This window comes from Camelus bactrianus, chromosome 26, assembly GCF_048773025.1.
Source record: "Camelus bactrianus isolate YW-2024 breed Bactrian camel chromosome 26, ASM4877302v1, whole genome shotgun sequence".
NCBI classification, from domain to species: Eukaryota; Metazoa; Chordata; class Mammalia; order Artiodactyla; family Camelidae; genus Camelus; species Camelus bactrianus.
The window spans coordinates 20,353,243-20,366,631 of NC_133564.1; the positions used below are offsets into that span (position 1 = coordinate 20,353,243).

General features: G+C 38.5%; 1 protein-coding gene across 2 annotated transcripts in view; it reads right to left on the reverse strand.

Moving 5' to 3' along the window:
* The window catches only part of MICU3 (mitochondrial calcium uptake family member 3), an 81,611-nt gene extending 68,593 nt beyond the window's left edge, over nt 1-13,018 (reverse strand). The window contains exon 1 of one of the 2 annotated variants that reach the window (XM_074353507.1): nt 12,389-13,018. In XM_074353507.1, the coding sequence (XP_074209608.1) occupies nt 12,389-12,778 (390 nt within the window). In that variant the 5' untranslated portion in view covers nt 12,779-13,018. The remainder of the gene's footprint in view (nt 1-12,388) is intronic. The other variant, XM_074353508.1, reaches the window with a different exon arrangement.
* Nucleotides 13,019-13,389: the final 371 nt, after the last annotated feature.

A 13,389-nucleotide genomic window follows, 5' to 3' on the forward strand; every position in this document is an offset into this window, starting at 1 on the left:
ACCACCCTACGTCACCAGCTAAAATGGCTCCATCTCTGGGGCCACTGGGTACTGCAAGGGAAAAAAAATCACAAAGCGAGCACCCACTTGCAATCTCCAAACTCCCTTCTCTAGTCTCACAGGAAGATTCATTCTTTACTACGCAACTAGAAGACAGGGTGAAATGAAGGCAAATTTAGTTGAGAGGAAGTAATAAACTGAGCAAATTTCCTTCTGATAGATCACTTCCTCCATGAAGTACGGAGGCCATTCGCTGGAGACTGGGCAAAGGGGGGATGTGCAGCAGGTAGAGAGGGACACATCATTTCGGAAGGGCTGTTGTGGGATGAGAAATGGAGGAATGAGGAACATGTAAAAGAATTGTTAACCATGTCTCCTTGTGCACGTTTCAGTTTCTCAAGGTTTTATATCTAGACAGGGTTTCTGAGTGACAGGCATGTAAATCTTCAGTTTAACAAATAATGTCAATCTACTTTCCAAAGATTTGTACTCATACCAGGAGAGTGTGAGAATTTTTATTGCTCCACACCATTGCTCACACTTATTATCACTATTTTTAATTTTATCAGTTTAATTGGTAAGAAACAGTGCTTCACTGTGGTTCTATTTCCCTACTGTTAGTGATGTTGAGCATCTCTTCATATGTTTATTGGTCTTTTGAATATCTTTTTCTTCAATTACCTGCTCACACCGTTTGTCCACTTTTCTATTGTGCTGTCAATTTCTTATTAATTTGCAGACTATCACCGTATATTCTGAAAACTTATTCCTTGCAAGGTTATGTATTGTAAGTATCTTCTTCCATTACAAGACTTCTTTGTACTTATTAGATAGTTTTCTTTTAATGAAGTAAAATGTAGCCGTATTTTCCATTCTAGATTGTGTTTTTATCTTGTTTTGAAAATCCTCCTATCCTAGGGCCAACATTTTATTTTCATGTACATTTCTTTAAATATCTTAAGACCTTACTTATTACATTAAGGACTCTAATCCACTTGGATTATTATGGCACGGGGTAGGCATCTAATTTCATTTTCCTTTCCCACATAGAACAGTTCAAGTCTAATCAAGCTCTATTATCTTGCATATCATTGTTGTCCAATATTGAGATCCACCTTCATAATAATAATAATTATTGTTGTAATATGTAGTCAATGTTTAAGACTTACCCCCATTTTTACTAATTTCTTTATTCACCATTGCTTCTTGAAATCCACCCTTTTTCATGTTCATTTCTTCCTGATATTTGCTCCTTCAATGATGATCAAAGATTGGTTAACTCTCTCAGTCTTATGAAAACGAACTGATTTTATCCTCATTCCTAAATAATAACTTACCTAGGTAAAGAAATCTAGGGACACTTGTTTTCTCTCAGCTTTCTGAAGAGACTCTACTGTCTTCTGCTTTCTATCCACTGCCATAGATTAGTCTTCAGTCAGACCAACTGCTACTCCTTTGTAGGAATTTGGCCCTGTTTCTCTTCATCTTTAATTTTACAGTTCCACTACAATCTGACTACATATAGATTTATTCTTATTTACCCTGCTCAGGACTGTTTATGCTTCCTGAATCTGAGGATTAATGTTATTGTTCCTTTCTGAGAACTGTTCAGGTTTTCTCTCTTAGAAAACTGCCTCTCATCCTCTCTGTTCTCCTCTGTAACCCCTACTTGATGAATTAGACCCTCTCAGTCTATTTTCCACGTCTTTAACACTCCTTAGTATTTGCCATTTCTTTAAAAGTGTGTTACATTCTGTGTAGTTTCTCAAAATTACCTTCCAGATCACTAATTGCCTTTTAAGGTATATGCTGCCTAATCTATCTGACCTCAAAGACTATATTTTACATTTCTAGAAGTTCTATTTGACTTTCTATTGTAATCTACCTATTCTTTTTCATACTGATTTTTCATTATGTCTTTAATCATTTTGAATATACTTAATTTATAGACTCAACCAAATCACCCTATTGTTAAATTGTCAGGAATCTAATCACTCAGTTTGCTGACTCTCTTTCACAGAATTTAATACACTTTGTAGTTTGGATTATGAGCTTATCCTCTTGTAGGTCTTCTCTGCAGGAATTACATATGCCCAATGAATGTTCAGAGCATTTTCCTCCAAAGAAGTTCTGTGTTTCTTTCTGCCAGCTGCATCAGCTTTTTCTCTGCATAGGTCATGTAAGTTCTAACTCTAAACCCATATGAAATAGGGTGGGACCATTTTTACACATTCTCAGGAGAGTCCTTTTTCCTACAGTGCCCAGGCAGACATCTTCAGGTTTCCCTGTCATCAACTTGTACTGAGGGGGCTGAAGGTTTTTTGATTTTTTTTCCAGTCCATTCTATTGATGAGGGCTCTGGCTTCAGGAAGGTGGTGTCTCCGTCCAACTTCCCAAGGTCTTGTCTCCTGTCCCCACAGAGGCATTAAAATCCAAATCCCTGGAATTCCATGAATAAAGACTCATTGCTCCCCAATGTAAGCCATAGCTCACGCTGTTCTAGTTATTAGTTTCTTCTTTATTTCTGCCCCTGGCAATTTTCTTTAATTTTTTTAAAGTATGGTATGATATTTAAAAGGATGTTTAAAATATTTTTATGATAGATTTATATAGCATGCTGTATAGATAGAACCAGAAGTCTACACCATTGATTTTATTAAATGAGCATTCCTTAATTTACTTCTGAGTATTTTCATTTCACTTAAAAGCAATGTTCTCAACACAAGATACTTCACAACTAACAAAGACTGACATATAACTATTACTCATTCTCTAGTTTTTCTTTAGAGGGAGAATTCTGATGTTTAGCTAGGCTCAAAAGCACACAGAATAAGGTCACATTTCTCAGTCTTTGTTGCAGTTAGATAGCGCCATCTGACTAAGTGACCAGCAAATGGCAGGAATCTTGAGAAATTTGCCTCCTTGCCTACAGTTTTATAAAAAATTTTAAATTACTACTTTAATAATTAGGATAAGTTCTAGATTTTAATTATTTGGTGATATATATGTGTGATGTTTTTGATAGTTAAATATTTTGTTCACAATAGTACTTTTGTACTTTTGGCTGATAAAATTCAGAGTATTAAATCAAAGTATGGAGTATAGATTTTAACATTACTCCCCAAATAGGATGTCTTGACTTTGACCAAGTCTGTGTTATAAAAGACTTGAATCAACACTCCCACCTGACTTTTATGATGATTATGTAAACACCAGGGCTGGCAGATCAGAGGAGAGCATGACAGGCATACATGATAGCACAGCTACACAGAACTAGACCAAAAAGTTACCAGACTGTATTCTTTACTAGGAGAACATAAAATCCTGATGTGACCCATTTAATTGGATAGGAAGCAGTCTGGAGGAAGCCATGTGACAACAAAGATCAAATAGAGAAAGGTGGTAAAGTTCGGGTCACACTGATCTCCTTTCACCACAAACCTGAGTCCAAAAGCTGTCTATTAGGACTTTGGACTCCATCACCGAGCTTGATGACAGTAACATCTCAATATCTTTCTCAATATCCTGAGGACAAGACTGAATGTAAATGGAGAATTACAAGTCGCATCCCATCTTAGATTAGTAATAACACATTTAAAGTGGTTAGAAGAAGTTTAGATGATCTTATTTGAATGGAACCAATTTTAAGGGTGGAGCTAGCTTAAATTGTACCTAACCTATGAGAGGCTTTCTGACCTGATATGAAGTCCATTAGGGAAAATTCACTTTGAACTGTTGCAAGCAACTTGAATAATCCATTATATCCCTTCCAGGGAAAGGAATAATCCAGATCTCTCACCTAGTCAATACTACAGCATCAACTGGATAGGTATCATCCTTATTAGAAAGCAGGAAAAAAATGAAATTATTTGAAATTCCTTTATATACACTTCCTGTATTCTAAATTATGGAGGCAGAGTGAAGTATTAAAATTGATAAAATGCAAGCTACTGAACGGGAAAAAATACAGAAAACATGGATTCTACTTTTCCAATTTGGAAAAATAACTCTTTAATGAGCAAACCCTATGCCTGTCAATTAAATGATACAGCACTAAGGGTCCACATTTTACTTAGCTTACATTATCTATCAATACATCAGAGGATAAAGGAATAAAGGGTTACTAAAAGAGGAAAGTGAAGAAAATAATATATCTAGAAAATCCTATTTAGTAGACAAATGACTAGGCATTTTCTTTAATGCCAGATAATGCCATAAATAAAACTTGTTCAATTTTTTAAAACACATCTTTCTCCAAACAGGAGTGTTTACCCTATACAAAATAAAGTTATTCAAAGTTTGGCCCAATACTTGTAGGAAATCAGTAGCATTAATACACTCCAGTTTAAACTTGCCCATCAATTTTAAACAAAATAAAATAAAATAAAATCTATAGGGTGTTGGTGCATTTCTTATGTAAGTTAAATATTACATCATGGGTAAAAAAAGTACTAATTAGATCATATCACTAGGGTTTATACATCTCAAAAAGAGAGAGAGCATAAACAAGAATTAGAACAGCCAAAGTTCTGACCATACAAAAATATTCACTGAAAAACTACATTTCATGAGCTCGTTAAAAATTCACTTTATCATTTAAAAACTCACATTTAAAACTGCAAATAAAAGATTTTGTGGTTTTCTAATTTTTTTTTGTTTTAAGTGGCTATTTCAATCCTCTTTTCTCCCCCAAATATCTATCATGGTTACTCCACAAATTTCTATTATTTTGCTCCCAGAAAATGACATCACCTAGAAAATAAAAGCCATCGGGCAGGAACTCCTCTGTCTACTTGCCTGTAGACATGTATGCTCTCTGTCTCCTCCCATCCTTTTCCAAATCACATTGGGTATGGCATCAATCTTAAGAGTAAACTCTACCCTTGTGCTTTAACTTTCAGCTCCCATCTCCAACTTGGGCCTCAGCAAATCAATTATCCTCACTTTCCTTTGGGTTCAGCATTCCTCTTCTTTCTTTCAGGAATTAAATTATATTCAAAAGTCTTCATTTAAAAAAAACCAATTCTATCTCCCTTGAGCTACTGTCCTCTCTCCTCCTCTTCATGGCCAAAATCATAAAAAGGTTGTCAACACTTACCTCACCTTGTCCACCTCAGCTTTTCTTCACCTATACTCTCAACTTACCCAACTATAATCTCATTTTCACCTTCAGGATCTCACCAAGATCACCCACCCAGGGCCTCATGACTGCTAAAACCATCAAACACATCCCATTTCTCATCTTTGTTGACCTCCTCTGGCAGCATTCATTCTGATATTTCTTATTTGAAGTGCAAATCTTTTGTTGGCTTCCATGACTCTCCTGGCTTTCTTTAATCTGTCTAGATCTTTCTTCGCAGCTTTGTGCAGAGTTCCATTTTTTTCTGTCAGTCTTTTAAATCACTGAGGCTAAACAGGGCTCTCTCCTTAAGTGCTTTCCTCTTGTTCTCCATATTCTGAACAATGTCATCCATTCTTATGACTTTCAGCACTTGATGATTCCCAAATCTATATCTATACTACAGAGTTCTCTCCTGAGCTTCTGACCTATATATACAACTAGAAACTTCCCCTGAGCTTCCGAAGATACCTTGTTCCACTGTGCAAGTTAAAAACTCATCATCCATGTCCACCACCCCAACCTTTTTTTCTCTCGTGAGGACTCAGTCTCAGTGAATTGCTGCGCAATACACCCAAATTGCCCAAGACAAAAACTTGAATATTATCCTAGACACCCATCTCCCGCATCCCTACAATCTAATCAGCTGCCAGTCCTGTCGATCCTACCTCCTGAATCTCTCCAAATCAGCAACTTGTTTCACTGCCATTTTCCTAGTAAAGCCATAACCATATCTTGTCTAAAGAAATGTTATCATTAAAAACTGCTTGACTTGTATTTTTTTAATGAAAGAATATGGAGAATCATACCCTCCAACATTCTCACCTAAGAAGCAACAGCATCTTACCTGGCCTCCTGCTTTTCAGCATTGCATTCCTCCCTCAACTTCCCCATCCAATCGAAATGATATTCCTAAAACGCAAATTTGATTATATCTTCTTCATAGCTAAAAATCTGTCAATGCCTCCCTATTACTCTTAAGATTTATTACTCCTGATTTGCTTCCAGCCTAAAGTCTGATCACACTTGTCTCAAAGACACTGACCTTTCAGTGTTTTTCATCCAGCGACCTTTCAGTCCTGGGAACACACTATGCTTGTTCTCACATATGCTTTTCCCTCTACCTAGAATATATTTCTTCATCCCCCCCACCTCCCTCTTTACCTAATAATTCCTACTCATCCTTCAAGTCTCAATGAAGATATTACTTCCTCCAAGAAGCTTCATATAAGGTCTCAAGTCAGGGTTATATGTCCTTCCTGCATGATCCAATGGTATATTCTAGTTTCCCCATCACATCACTTTACCATTTTATAATTATTCTGTACCCCTACAAGAATATAAACTACAAAGGACATGAATTTTTTTCATCCACAACGAAATCCTTAGTACCTACTATACGTCAATAAATATTCCTTGAAAAAAGTATTCAAGTATTCAATGAATAAATGGATCAATGAATAGGTGAATTGAAATGTGTTATTTCCAAATGGGACATGATACACAAATCGTGATTTTGTTGCTATGACGATGAGAGAAACTGACACATAAGTATTTTAAAATATTAATCATTTAGACAGAATCACATACTCTAACATAAATGGTCATCTATAATACTTTTCCAGGACCAGATAATACTCTCCAGCACATTAAGGCCTATAACACAACACATGTTATTTAAAAGAAAACGAAGTGGAGAGGGAAGGGGTTAAAGGAGCCATCTGCTGACAGCAACTAAGCAACTTCTGAAAACTGGTATGGGACCAGGTGGTCAACAATTTAGATAAATAATTTTACTTGTGCAAATATCTCAAAATAAGGAAAACATCAAATCATTTGATACTAAAGGACTAAAAACTTCAAAGAGGATGAATCTGTTGTCTTCTCATACGCTTAGAGTGAGAGAGGAAAGGAAACCAATAATGTATGCACTCTGCTATCTTATAAAATTGTAATTAGTTACTAAATTCACATCTACTATTAATGTTATGATTCAATGTCTAATCACGAGTCCTCACAGAGAACACAATGAGGTAATATATCTATTATTCTACCTTGTGTTCAGGTGTTTAGATTATCTCCCAGTTCCTAAAGTCAAATACAAATTTGCATGGATGAGACGATTTTGTAAAGACAGATTTCTGAAGAACTGTAATAATAAAAATACCAGGTTTAGAATTCATTCATTTGGTCATTAAATAAGAATTTATTAAAATCTTAGGAAATACAAGGCTTTTGTGTTATGTGGGGGATGAATGAAATCTCCCTCAAAGAAGCTGCAAAAATTTAGGGTTAATATAATTTTTTAATGATCCCAAATGTCTTCTTTAACCTTCAGGTAGAAAGTGCCACCTATTTCTCATAAATTATTAGAGGTAAATTATATATTTAGTAAGAGGGCAGCTACATTTTACTTTACTTAGTACTTATAAACAGTCCAGATCAAAGTTACACAAACAGAATTATATGTGAGAATTAATTAGGAAGTCACATTAAACTCAAATACTATTTATCTGAATTCCAATTCAAAATACAGTTCAGTGTTTTTAATCTTTTTTTTTTTTAACGAGGAGCTTTTACAAGAAGAAAAAGAAAAAACTGTTATACAACTTCATTCAAACTCATTGCTGTGCATTATTTGACAATTTCTAAGTTTTGGAAGAGAATTACAGACAAGATTTTTTTTTTTAATTTAAGTTCAAGGTCATGGCAATTTCATTTCCTAATTTCCAAGGTCAATCTGAATAAAAGGACATCCATAAAATGTTGTACCTATCTTTCCTTGAGACCCAGAAAAAAGGTGCATTCATTTCTTTACCTCCTGGTTTGGTATAACCAGAAAGAGGAAATATGTTTTTCCAAATTCATCCAAATTTTACTCTATGATTTACTTAGAAAAAAACCCCTACACTCTGTTATATGTGAGTCTATAACATGATCAGGCCACTAGAAGGGATGTGGGTAGAATGTCATAAGGTGATTCAGGAAACCAAAAGAGGGGATCACCTAATTAAGCTTCCTCTACAACAGTGCTATTCTATACAGAATTAACGTATCTTTAATTTCACATCTGTGCGTCTCCCCTGACTCAGTAAAACATTAGGACTCTTCTACATTTACACATCTGGCAAATTCTTCAATATTCTGGAAAGAACAGAACCTCAAAAGTCCTCAAATGTGCTGCCTTAGAAAGAGGTGGAAAAGGTACACAGTGAAAGAAACTTAAAAATGCATGATCACTGGTAATTATTATAGAAGTATACAGAGATAAAAGTATTGTTCTCTTTTCCACTTGAGAGTAAAACTAAATGGGTTAAAGCTTCTTAAGATGAACAAATCATAAAGTAGATCATGTGTTCTGTTTAATACATAAAACACATAAAATACTGGATTAAAGTATGTTAAACAATCTAATAGTTTTTTTTTATTCTGGACCTGAAACAAAAAGGCAGCTCTAGAACAAAGATTTTTTTTCCACTAATAAAAATAACACTTTAAGACTAACACTGCAGGATTCTAAACAGAATCTTGTCAGCATCTCTTTATAATATTAATAAAGTTCAAGGCCAAGTTCACTGAAAAATTTTGGCAAGCCAAACTTGCACAATTAAAATAAATACAGTGTCACGTGATTCAGTCTCCCAAAGCCTGGAATTTTGACCTTGACTGAAGTCTTCCCAATTTTAATGCTATAAATAACTACTTTAGCTGAACAAAATATGAAACTATTAATTCTCACAGAACGTGGCTGCATCTTTTCAACGTGTACGTCCCATGCAAATATTTAGCACAGGCTTATTCATTCAACAAATATTTATCGTTTGTCTACCAGGGCTAGGCTCCATACCAGGCAATGAAGATATAAAGATGATCAAGACCAACACAACGCCACTCCTTAAAAGGCTAGGATAAGTAGAGAAGACAGACAATTAACAATTAACTGCAAAAAGTCATCATCTGGGAGTACAGGATAAGCAGCGGTATTTTAACAAATCTATAGAGTCAGGGAAGGCCTTCTGGAGGAAGTTCAGAGGCAATGTCTTTATAACAAAAACCTTCAAGGCTGTGGTAACAGAACTGTATGTCTGCAGGTTACTGCTGTTCACTCCCAAGAGTTATATTATTCTCATCACACATACAGGTTAATTTATATGCTAGGTTTATGTTCAGCATGAAATGTTGCTTAAAAGAGGCTGCATAAATCAAAGGTTGTTAGCTATAGTTTTAAACATCAAAAGGAATCACTTCTACCACTTCAGGGAAATCAAATAAGCATAAAAAATGAAATGGCAACACAGGTTTAAAATATTTCTGATAAATGGCAGGCTGACCTCCTAAGTTTCTTTCAACCTCTTCCTCCCCTAACCACATAAAAATCACAATAAAGGAATTATTTAAAAGATGTAAACATACAAGAACTAAGAAAGAGAAAAGGAGAGGAGATTAAAACGCTCAAGAAGAGCTGGAGGAGTGATAACTGACCCAGGGGAGCAGAGGCACTACCTAGGGACTGTAGAGAAGGAGGCCCAATTGAAGTAAGCTGATTTCGGGACAGACACCAGAAAAGATAAGGCCCAGGGAACACAAGGAGCTGTGGAGGAAGAATAACTGGTGGGGCAGAAAAGAGAGGATTAGACAACAACGTGTAAGCACATCACTGGACATTCCCCCAGCCCACATGCTCTCACACATATGTGCCCCTGCACCTGAAGCCAGAAGATTCCTGCTCCTCCCACCTCACCTATTCTTTGAAGAAGCTCAATGACACCAGAGAAAAAGACATAAAATACTGACATTTGAATGCTACTCTAATGAAAAGCCCAGATCACCACACGAAAAGGCGTGCTCATGTACAAAGAACTTCTGACTGGCTCTCAAATATGGAAAAGCAACAACCACAGATAGGTGAGGAAAACCTCCAATATGAAAATGAAAACTTAGAAAATCAAACAGGAATAATTAAAATAAAAAAAAAATCTGGAAGAAATAACACAATGCATGGAGTAGAAGACAATTTAAAAAAACCCCATTATTAATATCCTTACAATAAAAAGAGAAATTTAGCACCCATAAAACAAAATAGAATGCTATAACACATGAACATCAGAGAACACAAAATAGTTCTTTGAATTAAAAAATTAGGATAGCTGAAATAAAATATTTAATAGGAAGGCTGGAAGATAACAAGTATACCTCATAAAAACACGCAGATTTAAAAGTTGGAATTTTGAAAAGATTAGAATTTGATTTAGACTAAGATCTGTCAGGAAGTGTAACTTCAAACTTATACAGATTCCAGAAAAAAAAAAAAAAACAACAAAACAAAGAAGAGGAAACTGTCCAAGAAATAATACAAGAAAAGTATAGAGAACTTTCAGACATGAATTTCCATATTGAAAGGACCTGTAAGTATATAGCACACTAAATGAAAAAAATGCCTATACCAAAGCTCATTATTGTAAAATTTTCAAAAGAACCAAAAGAAGATTATAAAAGTTTTCAGAAGGGGGAAAAGGTGAAATACAAAAGGAATAATGTACAACTGGAGACTTGGCAAGGGTAAGACATGACTTTAGTATTATTAGACTTCTAAAACAATATACAGGAATTTTTATAAACAATAAGCAATAGTCCAAGAGTATATAACACAGACAATAAATAAGTAAACAAGTGAATAAAATAAAAATAAAACACATTTACTGAACACTCACTACATGTTAGGGGTGCCGTTCTAACTCTCCTAGGTCTATGAGGCAGACACTATTAACTCATTTTACAGATGAGGAAACAGGCATTAAGAGATTAAGCAATGATACAACTAGGAAGTGACAGATCCAGAGTCCTAGCTTTCTAAGTGTTGGTCTTTTAAAAACTGCATGATACTGTCTCCCAACTTTAAAATTCATTTTAAAAACATAAAAAAGATAATACCATTTGAATATTCCCTATCTGCCTAATCTGTTCCCAGATACCTAAGGTTGATTAACAGTTCTGACTTGTTCAATCAGGACACAAGCTTAATGTGTCTATGTGTGTGAGGGTTGAGGGATGAAGGTTGAGGATATTTGCTAATATTTTAAGCACTCAATTGTATTAAAATATTTTGTTCTATGTATTTATGATTTGCCGCTAGAAGGTCCATAAAATAGATTCCCTGTCCTAAATTCATCACAATCTCCACCAAAAGAACTCATGCACTTACATCAGATCACCGCTGCCTATCTGGGCAAAGAATAAAGGGTATACAAATTTCATTAAAGTTAAAAACAGAATAGCTGCTTCTTTTCTAAATTATTGTCCTCTAACTCCTTTACACTCTTCTGGTCGTGCAAGAAAAATTTCCCTAGGTGAATCTCCTAGTCATACATGATCATTTATTAAATATACTGATAAGACAAAAACATTGTGCCCTTTTACTCATTCTTGCCTTACACTCAGCTTTATGTTATCAGCTACATAATGATACTTATACAGTTTCTTCTGAAGTTCCTCTGTAGGAGTTCGCTTCTTTCAGTTTCCTACTTTTGCTGTCCTATCCATGTTCTCACTACTGTCCCAACTTAAGAGTATCTGCCTTTAGCAGGGGGGAGGGAGGGAACATACTCGTTTTGAATACATTTCTTTTTTCTTTTCCAGTCTGGTGACATCTTCATTCATTCCTCCTGACCTATGGTGAGGCTACACGTATTTGGCATTTCCTCTCTTGGGACTAATAAACTCCCATGCAACAATATAGTGGGTTTTAAGACCTTAGACCACTCACTCCTTCAGTTCACTCCTACTGCACTGGATCCCCTGGATCACCTGCTGTTGCTTGACCCAGCCTGGGAGTCCTTCCTCTCACGTAAGCAGCCCTCCACTTTCTGCCTGCCATGCCCTTGCCTTCTTCTGGGTCAGGTTTTGTTTTATTTTGCCTTGGGTTTGGGTTTTGGTCACGTGGTGGCTGCAGCTACCCTTAAGGTCCTGATGTGACGCATCAAGGCACGTGAAGCATCATCTACGTCTTCCCAACACCTGGGTGAACAGACCCGCGGCTGCCTGGCCTAGAAGATTTTGTTTGTTCTCACTCACAGGTTGTCTCCACCTGCGGCCGCAGAGCTCACACTACGACAATCTCCAGTGTCCAGCGTCACCGTGGCCCACAGTCTCAAGCGCACCCCGCAGGAGGTCACACCGTCCCTCCCCGCGCTCAGGTGTTAACACCTGGCGGCCTACCCTCGGGCGTCACCTGCGGGCCGGCCCGGCGCGCGCAGGCGTTCACGCACATACCGTCTCCTTAGCAGCCGCGACCGGGATGGGAAGCAGCCCTCGGCTGCGGAGCAGGTCCTCCGGCTCCGCGGCTGCGCTCTCGGAGGGGCGCCCGGGGGCCGGCGGCCGCGCGGAGTCGGCCCTGGGGTCCCCATACAGCTGGTAGCACACGAGGCCGACCAGACCCCCGCCGGCCGCGGCCGCGATGCTCAGCTCCCCCCAGCGCCGCCGCCGCCTCCAAGCCGCCTCAGCCACAGCCCCCTCCTCCTCCTCCCGGCAGGAGAAGGGCCGGCCGGGGGGGCCCAGGGCCACCCCTGCAGGCCGCCCCCACGGCCCAGGGAAGGGATGGTGAGGCGAGGACGAAGGCGGGAGCCGAGGCGGCGGCCACAGAAGCCTCCTCAGCGCAGCCATAGCGGGAGCTGCCCGCACGGGAGCTAAAAGGGGGCGGGCGAGGGGGTGGAGGGGGCCCGAAACCTCGCGAGAAGTCGGCGCGCGGAGGTTCTCTGCTGTCCGAGAGCGACCCCTACAACTGCGCGGCCTGGGGTCCTCCTCCGGGCGGCCTTCAGCTAGGGGGACCGGGGGTCTCGGGCTGCGGAGAGCCTGGGGAGGAGCGGGCGTCACCAGCTGCTCCTCGGCCCCGCATTCCCAGCCAACCCCGCAGTCATAAATAACTGCGCCCGCCCACGGCGACACCTGACTGCGCGAGAACCCAACACCGCAGGCGACAGCCAGGTCGGCGGAGCCGAGCCCGGACCTCGGGTGCGCGGATGTCCGGGCGCCTCTCCGCTAACTTGACCATTCACCTCTGCTTTGCTGGGTGCGTCCCCGATCATAGGTAGCACCCCTCTAAGACAGTCCCATCCCCTAACGGTATCTTGATCTGCTGACACTAGGTCGTGAATAATTTGCAGTTGTATCTTAAGGTGTTCAACAAAAATGAGATCTAAAATTTGGCTCATGTCATAAAAATAACAAATTAAGTCAAAGGATTTTTTTTTTGACTGCGTCTTTTGATGGGGTGA